Here is a 21,971-nt window from a genome sequence, read left to right as displayed (position 1 = left end):
AAATCAGGTTTTAGGCTGGGAAGGATATGGCCAGATGTGAATTTCAGAATCAGAGGATGACTTGGAGGGTTGGGACTGAGCAGAAAGAGAGCGACTACAAGGTGACTGTAATGGTCCCAGCCAGGCGTGGGGCTTGATCGGAGCCAGTGGCCGTAAAACGAAGACAACAGTACTTTGGGAGACATGTCTCTAGCACCATTCAGTTTGGATCCCCTGAACTGGGGCTGCCCATGGGAAGGAATGGGTTTCTCTTCTCCAGGGAGCTCGGCCCACTCCCATCCAGCTCTACACTCAAAGGGAAGCCGAGGCCAGAGCAACCCAGGTCTGTCTGTGCACTGGGTCAGGGCTCAGTGTAGGGCCAGGTCATGGTTCTTTGAAAGTTCTTCCTACTACAAAGTTTACTCTGCAAATGGTGAACATCAGAGGTGGCTGGATTGTTTCAAGTATGCATATTGAATCACTGCTGTCCAACAGTCAGCGCTGGGAGAAACCACGATGCATATTAACCACTTGATTATGGTGTGTAATCATTTTTTCATTTTTAGAATATAAAAAAAAAAATCTCCTTATTAAGTTTTAAAATGACTCTACGGTCCTCCCAGTACCCTGGGGCGATACAGACCCATCATAAAATCAACCAGTGATGAGCCCTGCTAATGTGCTAGGTGCTTTCATTAGCACAGCTGTAACAGAGAAAGGATAAACACATTATCCCCAGAGGCTGGAAAACTTTCCCACAGACATGCAATTACTGGTAGAAGGGAGATGAGAACCCCAGCCTGCTGCCTCTCTCCACCACTCCACGTGGCCTCAGTGTGCGCAAAGATAGCCCTCCAATCTAAAGAGAGTAGTGCACACGTCCCCTGGTTGCCAGCCCCAAAGCCTGGAGCTGTTTCTCCTAAGACATAGTTTTCCAACTGTCTCATATCCATGGGCTCCTCTGGGAGCAGCCATCAGACCTCTGCAGTGTCTCCTGGGCCGGAGGAAGCTTTGCTCTCCAGACCTTCAGCACAGTACACCCTGGTTTCCAACGCAGATTTGCTGAGCCCAGTGTCTCCTGATAAGCCCACCACCTTTTCTTTCTCCAGGCCAAAACACTCATTGTGATGCCTTGGGACAGAACTTTCACTTCTCACCCTAGTTTTTTTTTGTCCTCCAGCAGTATGCATTCCCAAGACACTCCTTACTGACAGCAGATGAAGCCAGTGCCTGACACTGTGCCGGCACATAGTAGGTCTCTCAAACCTTTGCTGAAGAAGTCAGTCCTGGTTGAAAACACAAGTCACAGCAATACACCAGGAGGAGTATTACCTCTGGCTGAAAGGAATGAACTTCCAACCTGCTCAAGGGTCCCTTCTTCTGGGGAGCTGCCTCTGATCCTTAACCTCTAGCCCTGCTATAAACAGATCCCCAACCTCTAGCCCTGCTATAAACAGATCCCCACTACCCCTCTTTTTTTTTTTTTTTTTTTTTTTTGAGACAGAGTCTCACTCTGTCATCCAGGCTGAAGTGCAGTGGTTCAGTCTCGGCTCACTGCAACTTCCGCCTCCCGGGTTCAAGCAATTCTCCTGCCTCAGCCTCCTGAGTAGCTGGGATTACAGGTGCATGCCACCACACCCGGCTAATTTTTTGTTTTTAGCAGAGACAGGGTTTCACCGTGTTAGCCAGGATGGTCTCAAACTCCCGACCTTGTGATCCTGCCGCCGCTACCTCCCAAAGTGCTAGGATTATAGGCATCAGCCACCACACCCAGCCCCCACTACCCCTCTTCTGGCAGTTGTTGTGATCATCTATTTCCTCTCTCCCAATACTTCTGAGCAGCATGAGGGCAAAGACTTGTCCGGGTCCTCTTCGTATTTCAGGTACCCAGCACAGGGCCTGGGTGTGGCACAGAGAGGTTCCTTGGAACCTCCTCGGGAGGACAGCGGTGGCCTAACAGAAACAATATAAGCTACCCTGAAAACCCCTAGCCCGAGGTCCCGGGAGGTAGTGTTCCACGTCTTGAGGTTCCTTGCCACCCAGAATCCGGGAAAGCCAGGCCCCCAACCTCAGAGAAAGGGCAGTCTCAGACAGGAGGCAGAGCACCGCTGCTCCATGATCGCCTTCCCACTCAGAGAGAGACACACCACTGGGCCAGGCCAGGCCAGTGCTTCACTTCGGGAGATGTCTCGCATGGAGGCAGAAATGTTTGTGGAATTGAATGGAACAAACTGTGAAATGCTAGCTATTTGTTCCTCTGGCTGCAGAGAGGCCAGTTGCCCTCTGGGGGCAGTTTGCAGTCAAATTATCTCAGGATGTGGCCTGTTTCCTCTAATGAGGCTTCTCCCTTTTGCAGCTCTGCTCCCAGGAGGGTTGGAGGGGACAATCGTCAGAGCCAGCCCCAGAGGCCTGCACTGAGGAAGCACACACGGCTCACCAACCTACAGCGTGTGGGCGGTACTACCACTATCCAAAGCAGGGGGTGCTCCCCACAACCTTCTGGGCCCAGCAATTCTGAGCAAAGCAGCACCTCCTCCAAGGCCCCTCTGGGGAGACCTGGAAGAAAGGAGCAGGGAGGCATGCTCAGTTACATAACCAGCTGCCTTGGAGTCAGAGGCCCAGGCGTGTCTCAGCCCCGCGCTCCCAGGAGAGGCTGTGGGGGCTAGGTGGTCTTTCTTCTCTTTCGCTGCCTCCTCCAGACCTGGCAGACCCTGTAGCAGGCACTGCTTTCCAAATGCCTGAGCTCCAAGCCGGCACCTCCTACTCGGGGTTGGGAACCAGGAAGGCTGTTGTTTTCCGAGTGTGTGAAACAGTGGCCTGCTGGCTCCCTTGGCAGAAAGCCAGGCTCAGGGCTCTGCACAGGGGTGAGGGTTAAGAAAGAGGAGCCTGGGGCCAGGATGCCAAGGGACTTCCCTCCACAACCACCCCCAGCTTCCTGCTCCCCAATCTCTCTCCACTTCCTCCTAGAGAATCGGCCGTGGGTGAGGGGCCCCAGCTGCCCTAGCACCACACTGCTGCTGGCGGCCCTGGGCAATCTCACTTCCCTTCCTGCCCTCCTTAGTGTTTCTCCTCTGGCTGGCACAGCCCCCACCCCCATGCACTCAGCTGTGTGCACAGCCATAGACCATGGAAAAGAGGGATGAAAGAGGAGGGAGGGAACATGGGAGAGGGAAGGAGCTGAGATCCACTCTTGATCTTGAATTACAATGGCTTTTTTTTTCTTTTCTTTTTTGAGACGGAGTCTTACTCTGTCACCCAGGCTGGAGTACAGTGGTAAGATCTCAGCTTACTGCAACCTCTATCTCCCGGGTCCAAGTAATCCTCCCACGTCAGCCTCCCTAGTAGCTGGACTACAGGTGTGTGCCACGACACCTGGCTAATTTTTGTATTTTTAATAGAGGTGAGGTCTCACCGTGTGGCCCAGGCTGATCTCGAACTCCTGACCTCGGATCATCTGCCTACTAAGCCTCCCAAAGTGCTCGGATTATAGGCATGAGCCACCACACCCGGCCAACAATGGCTTTTTATGAAGCCCTTATCCTCTCTGCCCACAGCAATCCCATTAATATTATTATACCTATTTCCCAAAGGAGAAAACTGAGGCCAGAGAGCTTAAGACCCAAGCTGAAGGTCATGGAGCTAGCAAGCGAGCGGTGAGCGGTAGAGCAGAGTCTGTCTGACTCTGAATTCCAAACTCCAAACCTCCTGGCTCTAGCTCTGGGAGCCCCTCCTCCACACACTCTGAGGGTGCTACTTGGGAAATTCCTACACAGATGGAAATGACACTGCTACGCTCTGGGGAGGGAGCTCTGGGCCTTGAAGAGTCCCTCCCCGAGGACTAGTTTGGGAACCACAGGACAGTCCCGAAGACAGGACCAAGGCTCAAGGGTGGGACATGCTTGGGGAGGACGTCCCCAAGTTGCTGCTCCCAACTGTCTTCCCTTCAGACCCAATCTCAGGCTGCATCAGACTCCTACACTCTCTGCCACTTCCAGAAGGCAGGGCTGCCAGAGGCCAACCCGTCCTGCACAGAGCCACGCTGCACCTCGCGTCCTCTGCCCTCCTAACTAGAGAAGGAAAGGGTCCTAGGGAGCCTCTGGCCAAAGCCTCTCCTACTTGACACATGGAGAAACTGAGGCCCAATCAGGAGAAGCAGCTTGCCCATGGCAGCGCCGGGACAGTGAAGAAGTGGGATCCCTGTCTCCCAGGCCAGAGCCCCTGCCCTCCACTCACCCCACGTGGGTGCTCTCCCCAGACGGCACCTTTGGCCATCTGCCTGTCCGTCTCCCTGCTTCTCACCCTCCCTCTGCACTTCCTGCTTCCCTCTCCCAGCCCTGCTCTGCAGACCCATCTCTGAGCCTCCCCTGTTACATCTCTTCCCAGCCTCACCACCCCAACCCCCTTCCCTCTGCTCTGGGCCAAGGAACAATGCTTGGGTGGTTTAATTAGCTGATTATGACCGCAGCCTGCTGGATGCAGTGCCCAGAATTCTGTCCCCAGTAATTAGGTGGGTTCTGAGTACTTGCCCAGTGGGGAGCCGATGGGGAGCTCTGTGCTCTGCCAGCCAAGGGAGGCTGTCCAGCTGCATAAAGAGCTCCTTGATCACTGGTGGGTCATCGGAAACCAAGGTCCCTTCCTCAGGCCAGGTCAAACCACACTGGAGAGACTGCAGCCAGACCCAGATGTCCAGCCTAAGGAGGGACTCCCTACTCTCCCATGTCACTGTCCACACCAGGGAAAGGCTCAGAACATGACTAAGGATGAGGAGGAAGAATGCAGCGTGCCCCCTGGAGCCCAGGAGAGAATGGCTCCGTGGCCGGGGCACCCATTTAGGAACTAGGATTGGAACAAGCACAGAACTAAGATGGCATTCGAGACGGTAGGAGCAGCAGAAACAAAGTCCCAGAGGCAGGAATGAGCCACCAATCCCCTTGCTAGATAGCTCTGGTTTTTAGAAAACACATTCTCCCAGCAAGGTAAAGCTGGGCATCCAGTAACCTCTGCCCTTCACGTCGCAAAGAATAATCTAATTCCTATGGCTCTGGGCTACTTTTGAGATATTTTGAAATCAACAATGATGGCCTATGGTCCTCACCAACCACACTGTACCCCCCAGCCCCCAGAATATCTCCTCCCAGTGAAACACCTTGGCTGAACAAATATTGATGGCGTTCAGTGGCATGCCAGGTCTGCACAAGTGCTGGAGACAAGCAGATCCAGGCCAAGTGCTCTTGAAAAGTTCTTGACCTCACAAGAGGACATCACGCGCGCCAAATAACCAGGACCTATGCAGGGAGGGAGGAGGGAGTGCTGACAGAGAGAGACCACAAGAAGGTCACAAAGTACTGGGAATCAGTGAGGGCTTCCCAGAGGAAGAGGCACACGTATGTGACCCAGGCCTTGCAGGATGGGAAAGGTGTTGCACATGGTTAAGTCAGCAATCGGATACTGAAAGCCAACGATAATACAGACTTGTACTGGGGCCTTAGGAGACTCAAAAAATGAATTAAAGAGGGCCCTTCCCTGGGGAAGCTCACAGCTGGGTGAGGGAGGCAGGCCTGGTGAGAGGTCATATAAACAAAACAGCCACGTAACACTGACCTTGCACGGGGACTTTCTTTGCTTTATCTGACTTAATTTTAACTCAATCCTCATGACCACCTACTATCCCATTTTACAGATAATGGAGCCACAGCAGCGAAAGAGTTAAGTAATCAGGGAAGCCACCCAGCTGGTGTCAGAGCTGGGTTTGGAAACCAAGAAATCTGGTTCTTCCAACAGCCTAACCTCTGTGCTAATCTGCTAATAATCCATGCTAATCAGATCACCGAGGGGGCTGCAGGAGGCCAGAGGAGGCCAGAGGAGCAGCAGAGAAGGCTTCCTGGAAGAAGAGCTCCTGAGTTGAGTCTTAAAAGGAAGAGAGGGAAGGGCGTTCCCGAGGAGCGAACAGCCCGAGCAAAAGGCCTACTGGTTACTACAAATGCTTTGTTTATTTTTAATTTTTAATTTTTATTTATTTATTTTTTTTTTTGAGACTGAGTCTTACTCTATCTCCCAGGCTGTAGTGCAGTGGCACAATCTCGGCTCACGGCATCCTCTGCCACCTGGGTTTAAGTGATTCCCCTGCCTCAGCCTCCTGAGCAGCTGGGACTACAGGCGCACACCACCATGCCCGGCTAATTTTTTTTTTTTTTTTTTTTTTTTTTAAGTAGAAACGGGTTTTCACCATCTTGGCCAGGATGGTCTCGATATCCTGACCTCGTGATCCATCCACCTTGGCCTCCCAAAGTGCTGGAATTATAGGCGTCAGTCATCGCACCCAGCCTATTTTTAATTTTTTTAACCATATTTTATTTTATTTTATTTTATTTGAGACAGAGTCTCATTCTGTCACCCAGGCTGGAGTGCAGTGGCACAATCTTGGTTCACTTTCACCTCCTGGGTTCAAGCGATTCTCGTGCCTCAGCCTCCCAAGCAGCTGAGAATACAGGCGCATGCTACCACGCCTGGCTATTTTTTGTATTTTTAGTAAAAACGGGGTTTCTCCATGTTGGCCAGGCTGGTCTCAAACTCCTGACCTCAAGTGATCCGCCCCTTGGCCTCCCACAGTGCTGGTATTACATGCGTGAGCCACCGCCCCGGACCTGCTACAGGTGCCTTATGTCCCCAGAGGGGAGCACGGCTGCTGTTCAAGGACCTGACCCCATGGGAGACAGCACCACCCTTTCGAGCAATAGCCAATTCCTTCCTGGCCCTCAGCACCCAGCACCCATCCCCACCCAGGACACACTCCCTGGTGGTCTCAGTCCCACTGATCTGTGGCAGAGGCCTGAGTTGCTCAATCTTCTACTTTGGCCATCCAGAAGAAAAGCCACTCCCGGACCTGCTAGCCGAAGGGCTTCTCACGTGATTTGACTCCATAGGGACAGTAGGACCCAGAAAGGGTGCATGTCATGCCCAAGGTCACACAGCAGTAAGTAAGCAGTAGAGCAAACCTCTGGAACCTTCTGAGATGGTGAGCCCCAGCAGTCTACTCCCTACTCCTTCCCTGGCCCTAGGCCAAAACCTGTCCATGCCCATTGCCCAGGCTGGGGCAAGGGTGAAGAGGGAACGAGCCTGGCAGAGATTTGCTTGCCCTCTGTCCTCCAACCCTCTGTTCTCTAACCGCCTACCAAACCAACCCCCTCTGACTCAAACCACCCCTGGGACAGACCCATCCTGTACACGGGAAGGCTGAAGGGAGGGTGCCCAGGAACCGTCTGAGATGATACCTGTTCTAATCCCAGGGCTCACTCAGGAGACAAGGCCCCAGCCTCAGGAGCCCCCCACGTGATGGGGGAAGAAGGGAAGAGGGAGTTCAGTTCAGTTCAGTTCAACAAACCTCTGCAAGGCTGAGGGGAGAGTGTGGCCGCACAAGGACCAAGAGAGCTGGTTGTGGGCTACAGGCCCAGGGCCAGCATGAAAGGGACCTCCTGCCTCATCCAGGACCACACTGAATGGTCCAGACATTGCATCCTGCCTCCCACTGACCCGACATCAGTCATAGTGCCCCCATTGCTGGAGGCCCTTCAGACCCTTCAGACCAGCAGATCCCTCTACAGGTGCAGGGAGGCGGAAGTGCCACCTCGGCCTCAGCCAGGTGCCACCCAGCTCCAGGCAGAGGAAAAGCTGTTCAGTTCCTGCGGTGACCTTAGTCACACAGAACTCTGGGGACCTGTCTGGTCCAACTCCCAGGGGCCTCATCTGGCACCAGGTCTCCTGAGAAGGAACAAGCAGTTCTTCTGGAGTGGGACTAAAGATGGGGCCAGTCCCAGGAAGGAGGAGGCGCGTCTCCAGAGAGATGACCCTGCCAGGGCCCCTTAGGGAAGACGGGAGGGGGCTGGGACAAGAGAGTCCTTTGTTACTCTCTCAAAAGCAGCCACCCCGTCCTGCCAACCCCCGTTCTCCAACTCCCTACTAGGACTCAAGCCACCCCTGAGACAGGACTCATCCTGTACATGGGAGGTAAGGACGCAGGGTGCCCAGGGACCGTCTGAGGTGATACCTGTTCTAATCCCAGGGCTCACGTGGGAGACAAGGCCCCAGCGTCAGGGACCCCCATTGTGATGGGGGAGGCATCCTCCTTCAGAAGCCTCTAGTCTGAGGAGGAAGACATGGCTCCCACTTGCAGAGGCCAATCAGATGAGGGAGTCCCAGGCCTCCTGCTCAGGTGCCCCATGCTAATAGGGGTGGCATATCCCTGTCCCTGAGGACTTTCCAATCTGATGGAGGAGTCAGGACCCCACCCCTCTCTCCTGAGCACTTTGCCTATGTGGGAAATATCGCTTTCAATCTTAGGGCCTTTCACTAATGGGAAAGGCCCAATTTCAGCACTTAGGGAGTCCCTGGGCCGATAGCAGAGGCAAGAAGGGAAGAAAAAGTTCAGTCCAGTTCAGCAAACCTCTGCCAGGCATCTCCTGGGAAAGCAGACCCAGCAGTGGGTAAGGAAGCATCAAATGGGAAACAAAAATAGCCCTGAACCACAAGGAGCTTACCAGCTGGGGAGCTCACTCAGCCTGAGGTATGAATGAATAAGCAAGTACCTTGAAACCACCCACTCCGGCATCCAAGGCCTGCTGGCCAGGGCTGCCCCTTCCTCCACAGCCTCACTCCTCACACTCCCACACCTGCCGCACCTTGGCCTAGGCTCTTCCTTCTGTCTAGATCTTTCTCATACACCAGCATCCAGCTCCGAGGTCACCTCCTCCAGGAAACCTTCCTCCAAGTCCTCCACCCGAGTCAGATGCTCCTTCTTTCTGGAGCCAGCACATTGCATGTCTTCCCCAAGACCAGCTCACACTTCACAACCCCCCAGCCTGAGCCTGAAAGGACACAGCACAGGGCAGTGGTCTTTTGCCTCTGGACATAAGGCAGAAGGAGGGGCTGAATGAGATAAAACCCTCAGTTCCCATACCCACAGTCTTTACTGCCCACCGCCATACTGCCCCCAGCCCAGGGTCCCACGCCCTTCCTCCAAGAGACTCCAGCCTTGCTCCAGGCCATGTAGAAAAGCAGGGTCTTCTCCCACTCTCCTCTGCCCCCTGTAGCCTAGCTTTGCCCTCCCCACTCCACCAAAACCCCATGCTACCAGCTACAGCCTTCTGGCTGAATCTGAGGGGTCTTGCTCCGGCTCAGCCTCTGTGGGTCTGTCCCTGCTTCTTTGGCTCCAAGAACACGGTCTTCCCTCAGTTTCCTCCCTCTTCTCTCCTGCCCGGGCACTGGTGCTCTCAAAGGCCCTGGCTCCCCTATCAAGCTGCTCCCAGCCCTGCAGGCCTCAGCCAGATGGTCGGCACGGGCACTCTGGCAACAGCGGAGGATGGCTGGGTGGAGGCAGGACCTCACTTGTGATGTGCTGACCCCCAGCCTGCTCTTCTACTGCCACCACCCCAAAGTGTCAGAAGCCCTGGAAGTGGCAAGCCCACACCTCAGGGCCTCTGGACTCATGCCAACAGGAGGCATCGGCCTCAGGCAAGGAGACCCAAACTTTGGAGAAAGAAAGCTGTGGAGAAGTCTGAAGCCCAGAGGCTGGCTTGGAATCAGGGCTCAGAGACAGTGGGCCAGGCTTGACGCACCACTCCCAGCAGCCCCACGAGCAGGCCTGGCCAAAGCCACAGGACTTCCCCATGTTCCAGCCAAGATGGGTCACGCAGGGCTTAACCACCAAGAGAAATGACAGCCAAAGTTCACAGAGAGCTGGTGGTTACATGTCCCCATCACCCTCCCTTCTCTGAAAAAAGAAGAATTCATAAACATATGCAGGAAAGGAAATTCCACTCCCTTCCATTGCCTCTCAGGAAGTCCCTCCTGTTGTCTAAATCTGATCCTTCATGTTGTCTGTTGAGTTAGTGGGAACAGCAAGGCCCAGAAAAGATGCACAACCTGAGGCCAACTGTGAGCCAGCCAAGGCCTCCTCACTTGGGCAAAGCGTCGAGGTAGCAGAGAGCACTTTGTGGGCCAACCGACCTGAGTTCTTATGCCTGCTGGCTGAATGGCAGTGGACAAATACTCTCTCCTAGTCTGTTTCCTCATCTGCAAAATGGGGACAACCCCACATTACCAGATTACAGTTTAATTCATTGAGATTATGTGTGTAATTCTAACACAGACCAGATACCTGGCAAAGGGCCAATCGGCCAGCAAGATTGATGGACTCCACCTCCTAATTCATATTCATATTTCTCAGCTCTGTCCTCTCTGCAGCCTACGTTCAGAGCTCGCAGCCTTAGTTCTCAGGTTTCTCCCCAGCCTCCTCACTGGTCTCCCTGCTTCCAGGCCTGCTCTTCCCATCCATCCTCCTTGGCGCTGCCAAAGACATCTCTCTGAAATGAAAACATCTGCTTCCATCCCTCTGCTGCCTCACACTCTTCTCTGAATCACCATCCACTTCAGGAGAAAATGCTCTCTCCTTAGCCTAACACTCCCAGGCTGCTGGTGACCGGCCTGTGTTTACCTCTTAAGGCTCACCCGTCATCCCCAGCCCAGGCCCCGGGCTGCACACCTTGCTTCCTGCCTCCAAGCCATTGCAGATTCTGCACCCTCGGCCAGGAATATCATTCCCAATCCCACCCCCTTGGCCTCCTCATCCTTTCAGATGAAGCTCAGTAGTTCTAACACCACCTCCTTTCCAGGAAGGCTTCCTTGGCCATGCTCCCTGCCTGGGCCTGAGTTGGGGACTTCTCCTTTAGCCTCCCACAACACATGTCATCCTGCCTTATAACGACCTGCTCTGCTCTAAATCCGTGGAGGACCGTGTAGACTCTTTCCTCTCTGAATCCCCAGGCCCTGGGCACTCAGAAGGTACTCATCAACATTTGTTGAATGAATACAAGATTGTTCCCAGAGCACCTTACAGCAACCATCATACTCCTGCCCTGTAATTAACCCTGTCCAGGTATTTTGTTTTTATTTTTTCACTTTCTCAGGCTGGAATGCAGTGGCATGATCATGGCTCACTGCAGCCTTGATCTCCGGGGCTCAAGTGATCCTCCCACTTCAGCCTCCTGAGTAGCCAGGACTACAGGCATGCATCATCATAATCAGCTGATTTTTATATGTTTTGCAGAGACGAGGTTTCGCCATGTTGCCCAGGCTGGTCTCGAATTCCTGAGCTCAAGCAATCTGCCGGCTTCAGCCTCCCAAAGTGCTGGGATTACAGGAGTGAGCCACCATTTGCAGCCCTGCCCAGGTATTTGTTTTAACACCTAGTTCCCCTTGGCCCTGGGAGTTCCTAGAGGGCAGTGACAGTTTCTGATTAATTTTCATTATCACTTTCATATGGGGGTGCAATTCCAGATGGAGGGATGGATTCGATAGTTCCTGATGTTCAGTTTGAGATATCTGCAGATTCCTCTTCTTAGACACAGATAAAGTAGAATATCACGGCTTACGGAAAAAGACAGGGTACAGCCCATTCCTAATTTTGCCCTTCTCTTCCAAATTACTTGGCAAACTGTCTGAAAAGGGAGAGAAAGTCCTCATAGGGCTGCAGGAGAGTCTGAGGGGGAGGTCAGGGCCACTATCAGGTGGGTTTAGCCGGGCCTTGGCTCTAGGCTTCAGGCAGTGCCTCTACCCCTGCCCAGCAAAGTCAGTAAGTATACAAGGGGAGCCCTAAAATGGAAGTATTGATAGCTCCAATTTACAGATGGGAAACTAAGGTCCAGAAAGGTAAAGGCAATTGTCCAATGTCCCAAAGGTCCACCAGTGGGTTCAAGGCAGGGCAGGGGGAGTCATGGAAAATACCCTGGCCTCAGAGACAGAGTCTCCAGCAGGTGCCTGGAAGCCCATGGTGTCCTCATCTTTCTAACAATCCGTGTCAGCAGGATAGCAATGACACTTATCCCCCAAGTCACAGAGAGATACAGAGAGACCCAAGAGAGGCTGAGTCACCCCGATCACAAGGCAGCCCAGGAAGGACAAGGGAGGGGAGAATGGCTCAGACTCCCTGCTATGCCCTGCAGGAAGAAAAGCCCGACCTCATGGGTCAAGAGGGTCTTAATTTCGGGGCAGATGGATGTGGCTGGGGAGGGAGTCACACAACTTCCTCCTGCGGACAGAGGCCTAGGGCACAGTGCTGGCCAGCCAGATGCAATGGGGACTAGCCATCGAGGTGCATTCAGACACACCATGATCTTCTGCAATCTCCCCGAAAGGCCTGGGCTTCCAGCACGGAGCAGAGCACCCCTCCCTGGCACATGAGGGGCCTGGCAGTGCCCTAGAGCCATACACAGAGACATGACCAAGTGGACTCCAGCCTTCCGCCCTGCCTCTAACCCATCTTGACCCTAAGCAAATCACATGACAACTCTAACCCTCTGGTTCCTCTGCTAGAAAACAGGAAAAGGAAAATTAACCTGCTGGAAGAGCTGTCAGGAGGATGGCTGGAGAGTAGTTTCTAAACATTAAGAGCTTCAGTTGCCTCAGAGACTCAGTTTCTTCCTCTAGAAAGTGGAAATAATCTCTGGAAGCCGTTTCTCATGCTATTGAGAGACAGCCTTAGATGGCAGTGAGTGAGAAACGGCTTTGTCAGTGACCCCGATAGGCGGTGCCCTCTGGGGTGGTCTCTCTAGTTTGTTAGCTACTTCAGGGGAGGAAAGGGCCTTGCACATCTTTGCTCCCCCACAATATGCCTAGTATACAGTAAGAGCTCAATAAATAAATGGAAACGAGGAGAGGGGAGGGAAGGGAGGCGGGAGAAGTTGGACACAAGGATAGGAGGGGAGGAAGACAGAAAACAATGAGAAAGAGGGACGGAAAGGGGGTAAGCAGGGGACCCCAGGGAGAGGCTATGTGCAGACTTAGTGGGTAGGGAGGGCAACGGGGAAAACGGCGTGACAATGCTGAACCCCTGAGGAGTGCTGGTCCTGTCTGAAGGGCTGCCCCCAGGGGCTACCCTGCTCTAGCCCCTTCCCCTTTTATTCCAGTTTCTCCTTTCAGAGGCATAGACTGCCTCTTTCTGAGTCTTTCAGGCCAGGTTCCAGGAGAACAGGAGGGGTTCTCCCAGCCCTAGGTTCAAAAGAGCTCCTGGCCAGCCACTCCTCAGGAGGTCAGAGAAAAGGGAGCAGAGTGCATGGATGGGATCTGGATGGGACGGGAATCTGTCTTCCCCAGGATGGTGGTGGCGGGGAGTGCTCTATCCTGTGTGATGTGTGTATTTCCACTTCTGGCCATGTGGGGCCTGAAGCATGTGTGTCAGCGGGCCTCGGAGCTGGCAGCTTGTGCCTGTAGGGTGCCAGTCTTTGCAGGCATCAGTCTGATTGTGTCTGTGGGGGTCAGTGTTGGTGTGGCTTTGCGCTCCGGTGTGTTGGTGAGACGTGCCAGCAGCACAAGTGTGTGTGCCAGTGAGAGTGATGTGTGTGCCAGCAAGGGTGTTTGCTACAGCGAGTGCAGGTGACAGTGTGCATATCAGTGTATGCCCGCACGTGTATACCAGCACTAGGGTGTGTTAGAACTGGTGTGTGTTGGAGTGTGACCTGTGCATGCCAACCAGGCTGTCAGCAAGAAAGTGTTGACCGAGGCGTGTGTGACGGCGTGCCACTGCGTGTGATGAGCGTGTGCCAGCGGCTGCCAGTGTGTGCGCCAGCATGCATGTGCCACGGGTTAGTGTGTCCGTGCGTGTATTGTGTGTCAACCTGCCTCCGTGCGTCTCTGCGCCTGCTGGCCAGTGCTGGGTGTCAGCGAGCTGCGAGTGTGTCCGGGCCAGGAGCCGCGGCCCACATGGGGCGGCCCGTCCCTTGCCCTTTAGTCTCCGCTGCCCACGGCCCTGCTGGAGACCATACAGGAGACCTCGGGTGGAGGAGAGCGGGTACTTGATCCCAGGGTGGCCCCGAACGCAGAACCAGGACGCAATCCGACCCCCCGCCCGTGCCCTCGCCGAGGTCGCCCCCACGCGCCCCGCGCCGGGCGGTCGCCCTGCACTCACCGTGTCCCTTTGTCGCCCATGGTCCGCGACGGCCGCAGGGAGGTCCGCGGCGTCAGCGCCCAGGCTGGAAAATCCCCGGCCAGCAGGAGGAGCGCGGGCCAGCCCGCTCCCGGCTCCCTGCTCCGCCTCCTCCGCTCTCCCGGCGGCCGCCGCCGCCCCCGCCCCCGGTCCCCGCCCGCTGCCTGCCGCGCGGAGCCGCGCAGCGCCCGGGCCGCGGCCAGGGGCGTGGAACCACGCGGGGTGTGTGCGTGTGTTTCTGTGTGTGCGCGTCTGCGTGTGCGCGCACCGCCCAGCGAGCCAGGGCAGTGCGGCCGGACGTGTCAGGGCTCCAAGGTCGGCGTTTGGGGGTGTCCTCCCGGGTGCGCGTCCGTGTGTGTGAGCCTGTGTGTGTGTGTGTGTGTGTGTGTGTCTCTGTGTGTGTGGTGGTGGTGGTGGTGGTTTGGTGTACGTGAGGGCGCACGGCTGTGTGCGGGCCCTGCTAGGGAGTGTATTGGTGTGGATGGAGTGTGCACGTCTTTGTGCAGTTGTGCGTGTGTGCGCACGGCCGTGGGTGCGAGCGCGCTCTCCCGCGCATGCCAGGGCAGCCTTTGTGTGTGCGGGTGATTGGACCCCGAGGGTCTGGAGACCCGGAGGCCGCGCTCCCTGCGGCGCCTCGCTTAGCAGAAGACCCCGGGATGTCTGGCAAGGCCTTCGCCCTGTGCTCCACCCTTCCCCATCCCACCCCACCCCACCCCACCCCGTGCTTCTGGAGAGATAACACCCAATCACCCAAGAGGGACAGGAAGAAGGGGTGGGGGGGACAGTAGACGGCCTTGACTCTGGGGAACTGAGCAGAGACCAGAGGCTAGCAGGGGCTGCAGGAGGCCGCCCGGGAAGAGGAAGCTGCGAGAAAGGAAGAAAGCAGAGCCGGCCTGCTGCTCCGGCTGGGTAGCACCGTGGAAAGCGTCCATGCCCAGCTCCATGGCCTGCTGAGGGTGACCCTGTACACCAAGCTTCTGAGAACCCATGTCCAGACCTGTAAAGTGAGGATACACTAATATCAGCCTGCAGAATTGTTCATAGGTTGAAAGAACTCGCTTGTGTTTGCTGGCCTCCCCTGAGTACCTGCATATAGTAGGTGCCCAGCAGATGCTAGCCCACTCCTCTGCAGGCTTCTCGATGTCCTGTGAAATCTTGGCTGGGACCCTACTTTGTCTGAGGTGCTTTCCTGCTTTGCAGGTAGTGGGAAATTGTAAGGTTTTCCCCACACCCTCACTACTGAGATTTGGCTAATTAGCCCTGATAGGTCCCTGATATTTGAGTATTACGGGAAAAGGAAGCTATCATTTACTCTGATGCTGTTGTAGGTATGCAAACATCTCCTGTAATTATGTCCAGAAGCAGTTACCTACACTGTTTATATGCAGCATAATTACTATAATTTCATCCAGATTTGGCAGAGGGGCAGGGGGAGGCTGATGGGTAGGCAGGGTGGCCCACCTCCGGGCAGTGTTAGGAGCTAGAGAATATAGATGAACCCTCCTCCTAGTCTTGGTCTCTGGGCTTCACCCTCACCCCCAGAGGGAAACAAGAGGAAGCCACCTGTTTCTGCAGAGGTCAGAGACCTGGAAAGGAGCAGACCAGACTCTTCCTTGATGACAAGAAGTCCCTAACCAGGATAGCGAGGCCAGGTCCCGCCACACTTCGCATCAGTTTCCCCACTTATAAAATAGGTTTGACCAAAAACCAGATGATCTCCAATGGCTCTCCCCATGCTGATGCTCAAAACATCTAAATTTATTTATTTATTTAATTATTTATTTTATTTTTTTGAGACGGAGTCTCAGTCTGCCACCCAGGCTGGAGTGCAATGGCATGATCTCGGCTCACTGCAACCTCCGCCTCCGGGGTTCAAGTGATTCTCTTGCCTCAGCTTCCCCAGTAGCTGGGATGGCAGGCACTCTTCATCATGCCCAGCTAATTTTTGCATTTTTGTAGAGACAGGGTTTTACCATGTTGGCTAAGCTGGTCTCGAACTCCTGACTTCAGGTGATCCGCCCACCTTGGCCTTCCAAAGTGCTGGGATTACAGGCATGAGCCAACGTGCCCGGCCCTAAATTTCAAAACTCACGCAAATTCTTCATTCCACTAAATATTTGTATTTGTTTTACTGTAAAAATGATGTTTTTAATTACTTCCGAGCAAAAGAAACAGTCCAGAAAGATGCATCAGGTGGTTTCAGGTAACCCCTCCCTTCTCACTGCTTGGAAAGCAGGGCTCTGGCATTTAGGGACACTGAACAGACTGGTAGACTATGGAGTCAACAAGCAGGACTCCAAATACTGGACATCCCCACAGGCCTGTAAACTCCATGAGGCGGGGCTGTGGTGCTACTTGATACAAGTCTATGACATAAGTGCCTTCTTCCATTTTTCTTTCTTTTTATTCCCCCCTTGTTGAGGTCTCACTGTCACTTAGGCTGAAATGAGCTATGATCATGCCACTGCAGTCTCCAACTCCGCACCTTAAGCTACCCTCCAGCCTTGGTCTTCCAAGTAGCTGGAATTACAGATGTGCACCACTACACCAGGCTAATTTTTAAATTAGTTTTTGTAGACATGGGGTCTCACTATGCTGCCCAGGCTGGTCTCAAACTCCTGGCCTCAGGCGATCCTCCCACTTTGGCCTCCCAAAGTGCTGGATTACAGGCATGAGCCACCATGCCTAGCCGCCTTTTCCCTTTTTTATAAATGAGCAAACTGATATTCAGAGAAATTAAGTCACATGCCCAAATCCATAGCCTCCTCTGGGCCTTGCCTCTGACCTCCTATCCTCTGGCCTTCTCCCAAAGGGAAGCTGATGTAGAAATCAAAGTAGAAACTATGATTTCATTTACTTTAAATTCCAGTGAAGGAGCAAGGATGGCAGAAGAAGAGTCAAGAGGACAATTTTGCTTTACCTGCTGGGCTCTATGAAAAACATATTTATGTATTCCTGGTGTAATCAAAATTAATAAATTGGCTGGACATAATGGCTCATGCCTGTAATCCTAGCACTTTGGTAGGCTGAGGCAGGCAGATTACTTGAGTTCAGGATTTCAAGACCAACCTGGCCAACATGGTGAAACCCCATCTCTCCTAAAAATGCAAAAAAAAAAAAAAATTAGCCAGGCTTGGTGGCAGGCGCCTGTAGTCCTAGCAACTTGGGAGGTTGAGGCAGGAGAATCACTTGAACCAGGAAGCGGAGGTTGCAGTGAGCCGAGATTGCGCCTCTGCACTTCAGCCTGGGCAACAGAGCCAGACTCCATCTTAAAATAATAGTAATAATAAAATGTAAAAGTGATAATGTTGAGAACTCTTTATATATCCACAATATAATCTCAGCCAGTAACAAGTGTTACGAAGAAAATAAAACAATAACAAAACAGGGTGACAGGGGCAAGTAGACTAAGGAAAAGGCCCTCCAAGGAGGTGAGCTTTGAGCTGAGACCTGCAGAAAAGGAATCAGCGATGTGAGGGGATGGTCAGGGAAGGAGCTGCCCAGGCAGAAGGAACGGCAGCTGCAGAGGCTCAGGAGCAAGGACAGCGCTCCTGGTGTTGGTGAACAGGGAAGGGGTGGTGCAGGTGAGGCAGCAGGGTTGGGGGGCACACAGGACTTATAGTGGGGGTGAGGAGTTTGGGAAGCCAGTGAAAGGTTTAAGCAGTAGAGTACCAGTATCTGCTATACATTTTTTAAATTTTTTATTTTTATTTATTTATTTATTTATTTATTTATTTATTTATTGAGATGGAGTTTCGCTCTTGTTACCCAGTCTGGAGTACAGTGGCACAATCTCGGCTCACCACAACCTCCGCCTCCTGGGTTCAAGCAATTCTCCTGCTTCAGCCTCCCGAGTAGCTGGCACTACAGGCACGCGCCACCAAGCCCAGCTAATTTTTTGTATTTTTAGTAGAGACCGGGTTTTACCATGTTGACCAGGATGGTCTCGATCTCTTGACCTTGTGATCCACCTGCCTCAGCCTCCCAAAGTGCTGGGATTATAGGCGTGAGCCACCGCGCCCGGCCTTTTATTATTTTTATTTTTTTAAGAGATGAGATTTCACTTTGTTGGCCAAGATGGTCCCAATCTCCTGACCTTGTGATCCGCCCACCTCGGCCTCCCAAAGTGCTGGGATTACAGGCGTGAGCCACTGTGCCCTGCTCTGCTATACATTTTTAAAGGTCACTCTGGCTGTTGGATAGAGGTGACCTGGTATGGGACAAGAGCAGAGGCAGGGCGTCCCATCATTACAGTTGTCAGGGTGGGGTTTGGGGCAAGAGTGGTGACCGCAGACATGAAGGAAGTAAAAGGGTTTCAGGATATATTTGGGAAGCAGTTTTGTTGTTGTTGTTGTTGTTGTTTGTTTTTTTGTTTTGTTTTGTTTTTTTTGAGACAGAGTTTCACTCTGTTGCCCAGGCTGGAATTCAGTGGCACAATCTTGGCTCACTGAAACCTCCGCCTCCCGGGTTCCAGTGATTCTAGTGCCTCAGCTTCCTGAGGTAGCTGAGATTACAGGTGTGCACCACCATGCCCGGCTAATTTTTGTATTTTTAGTAGAGACGGGTTTTTGCCATGTTATTCACGCTGGTGTTGAACTCCTGGCCTGAAGCAATCCTTTCACCTCAACCTCCCACCCAAAGTACTGGGATTATAGGTGTGAGCCATCGCACCTGGCTGGGTTCAGGATATATTTGGAAGTGGAGCCAGCAGCAGCTACTGAGGGACTGTCTGTGGATAATGGAGGATCCAGGATGACTCAGAGGTTTGGGTCACGGTCCTTCTGTTCCAGCTCTCCATGTATTTCTCCAAGGGAAGTCACAGTCGAGAGAACTGGAGGGCTCCATTCTTCATGGCAACCCATTTGTCTTATATCCTCCACCTGAGCAACAGAGTGATTCTGCTCACAGGCAGATAGATTCTATAGCTGAGGCTCATAGGAGATGGTCATCTCCAACTGTGTTCCAACTAGGGCTAGTCACATGCCTGAAATTTACCACTCACAATCATTTCTTATTAAAAAATGAGAAAGGGGGTTTCTGGGTGTGGTGGCTCATGCCATAATCCCAGCACTTTGAGAGGCTGAGGCAGGAGGATTGCTGGAACCTAGGAGTTTGAGACCAGCCTGGGCTACATAGTGAGACCCATCTCTACAAAAAATAAAAAACAAAAAAATTAGCTGGGTTTGTTGGTATGTGCCTGTAGTCTTAACTACTCAAGAGACTGCAGAAGGAGGATCCCTTTAGCCCAAGATTTTGAGGCTGCCATGAGCTATGATTGTACCACTACATTCCAGCCTGTGCAACAGAGCAAGACCCCTGTCTCTCTCTCTCTCTCTCTCTCTCTCTCTTTCTCTCTCTCTCTCTTTCTTTCTCTTCCTTCCTTCCTTCTTTCTCTTTCTTTTTTTCTTTCCTTCTTTCTTTCTTCTTCCTTAAGATGGAGTTTTGCTCTTGTTGCCCAGGCTAGAGTACAATGGCATGATCTCGGCTCACTGCGACCTCCACCTCCTGGGTTCAAGCAATTCTCCTGCCTCGGCCTCCTGAGTAGCTAGAATTACAGGCATTGGTCACCACACCCAACTAATTTTGTATTTTCAGTAGAAATGGGGTTTCTCCCTGTTGGTCAGGCTGGTCTTGAACTCCTGACCTTAGGTGATCCGCCCACCTCAGCCTCCCAAAGTGCTGGGATTACAGGCATAAGCCACCGCGCCTGGTCCAAGTCTCTTTAGAGAGAGAGAGAGAGAGAGAGAGAGAGAGAGAGAACACAAAACTTTATAAAGGAAGTTGCCTAAGCCAAGGGCATAGCATATATTTGGAAGTGAAAAGCAGAGCAAGGACTCAAACCCAAGGCTTCTGCATAGCTGCTCAGATAGCTGAGTGTCAGACTAAAGCCAGACTAAAATCAGACCTAAGTGTAAGTGAGTAGATGAGTTCTTAGCTCCTTGTTCAACAAAGGACTTGAGCTGGGTGCGGTGGCTCACGCCTGTAATCCCAGCTACTCTGGAGGCTGAGGCAGGAGAATCTCTTGAACCTGGGAGGTGGAGGCTGCACTGAGCCAACATCATGCCACTGCACTCCAGCTGAGGTGATAGAGTAAGACTCCATCTCAAAAAAAAGGACTTGAGGCTGACTGATAGGCTCCTTTGAGATGTTAGAAATTGACAAACTAAGGAACTTCCCCACCTCTGCCCAACCAGAAATCTGAGTGTGATCCTTGGCTCCTTTCTTGTCCACCTCAATCCGTAGCTATCCAGTCCCAGACTACCTTCTAAGTGTCTCCCAATAAAGTTGGAGGGGCAACCAGGAACAAGAGGGTCATGTAAGCAATGTGTTCTTCATCCAAGAATCAACGAAGAGGCTGAGCAGAGAGGTGGCACACTCAGACATGCATTTGGAGAGGATGCTCAGCTGATGTGTGAAGAATGGGTGGGACATGCACCAGAAGGGAGGCAGACAGGAAGACCAGTTAGGACATGGTGTCAGCAATTCAGAGAGAGAAATGATAACCACATTCCAGGGAGAGGACACACAACAGCTGCAAAGCCAGGAAGGGAGGAAAGGGCACAACGCTTGCGGGAATTCAGTTGGATCTGTGGCCAAAGCAGAGGAGCAGGGAGGGCCTGGAAAGGAAGATGGAGCCCTATCCTGAGGAAGCAGGCTCAGACAGGGCAGCTCCCCAGTGTGGCTCAGGGCCTGTTTTAGGTTTGTCTAACAAGCTCTCCAGTCCCCATTTTCCTAAGGTGGGATTGTAGGTACTTATCACTAGGCGGACATTTCGAAGTTATTGTTTGTAATCAACAAAAACCAATTCTGGCAAACTTAAATATACAAAAAAGAAATATATTGGCCATATATTCAGGTAGCTGCCACTGCTGAACAATGGACACCAGAGTTCACATCCACACTATCTCCAGCACCAGACCCTAGAAACTAGATATGGCCACTGCTGCCTCTGTCACCAGGATGTATTCTTTGCCGGCCCTGAATCTTTGAGTCAAAGTCCCCCATGCATTTGATTGGCTGAGCCTAGCTTATGTGTTCCCACCCTTGCTGCAAGGATGCTGAGAAACTGTGTAGATGGCATTTGTGATTTTCATTCTGGGAGGTGGGCTTTGACTTACTGCAAGACTCATGGGATAGAGAATTTCCCAAAGATAACAAAAGAGTTTAGAGGTTGAGCAGCCAAAAACATTCAAGTATTCACTTCACTGTGAAGTGCAACTGGGTGAATTATAGGAATAGTTTAGAATGAGAGGCAACATGAAGGGATAGATGCCCTTGCTAACAGAGAGAACTTTGCCAGGATGCCTTATTTTGCCAGTATTGCTAGCTTGCTTGCTTTTTCTCTCTCTTTCTTTCTTTCTTTTTTCAGATGCAGTTTTGCTCTTGCTGCCCAGGCCTGGAGTGCAGTGGCGTGATCTCGGCACAACCTCTGCCTCCCAGGTTCAAGCAATTTTCCTGCCTCAGCCTCCCAAGTAGCTTGGATTACAGGCATGAACCACCATACCTGTCTAATTTTGTATTTTTAGTAGAGACAGGGTTTCTCCATGTTGGTCAGGCTAGTCTCAAACTCCTGACCTCAGGTGATCTATCCGCTTCGGCCTCCCAAAGTATTAGGATTACAGGCTTGAGCTACCATGGCCGGCCTGTATTGCTAGCTTTCTAAAACAGGGAGAAAATGATCCTGACTCTGATAATGGTGGAGTATTATCCTCCACCCTCTTCCAGATAACAATATAAATGTTGGCCAAAATATAAAAGCGAGGATTTGGCTGGGCATGGTGGCTCAAACCTGTAATCCTCATGCTTTGGGAGGCCAAGGCAGGAGGATCACTTGAGGCCAGGAGCTCAAGACCAGCCTGGCCAACATAGCGAGACCCTGTCTCTATTTAAAAAAAAAAAAAATGAATTAACCAGGCGTGGCATGGCAATGTGCACCTGTAGTACCAGCTACTTGGGAGGCTGAGGCAGGAGGATGGCTTGAGTCTAGGAGTTTGAGGCTGCAATGAGCTGAGATTGC

At 52.5% G+C, this 21,971-nt stretch overlaps 1 protein-coding gene across 3 annotated transcripts in view; it reads right to left on the bottom strand.

Moving 5' to 3' along the window:
* Positions 1–14,048, bottom strand: part of ARRB1 (arrestin beta 1) — a 97,897-nt gene extending 83,849 nt beyond the window's left edge. For all 3 annotated transcript variants that reach the window (XM_039470753.2, XM_039470754.2, XM_039470755.2), the window contains exon 1: positions 13,937–14,048. In XM_039470753.2, coding sequence (XP_039326687.1) covers positions 13,937–13,956 — 20 coding nt within the window. In that variant the 5' untranslated portion in view covers positions 13,957–14,048. The remainder of the gene's footprint in view (positions 1–13,936) is intronic.
* Between the last annotated feature and the right edge of the window lie 7,923 nt (positions 14,049–21,971).

This window comes from Saimiri boliviensis, chromosome 6, assembly GCF_048565385.1.
Source record: "Saimiri boliviensis isolate mSaiBol1 chromosome 6, mSaiBol1.pri, whole genome shotgun sequence".
NCBI classification, from domain to species: Eukaryota; Metazoa; Chordata; class Mammalia; order Primates; family Cebidae; genus Saimiri; species Saimiri boliviensis.
This window is presented reverse-complemented; position numbering and strand designations above follow the sequence as displayed.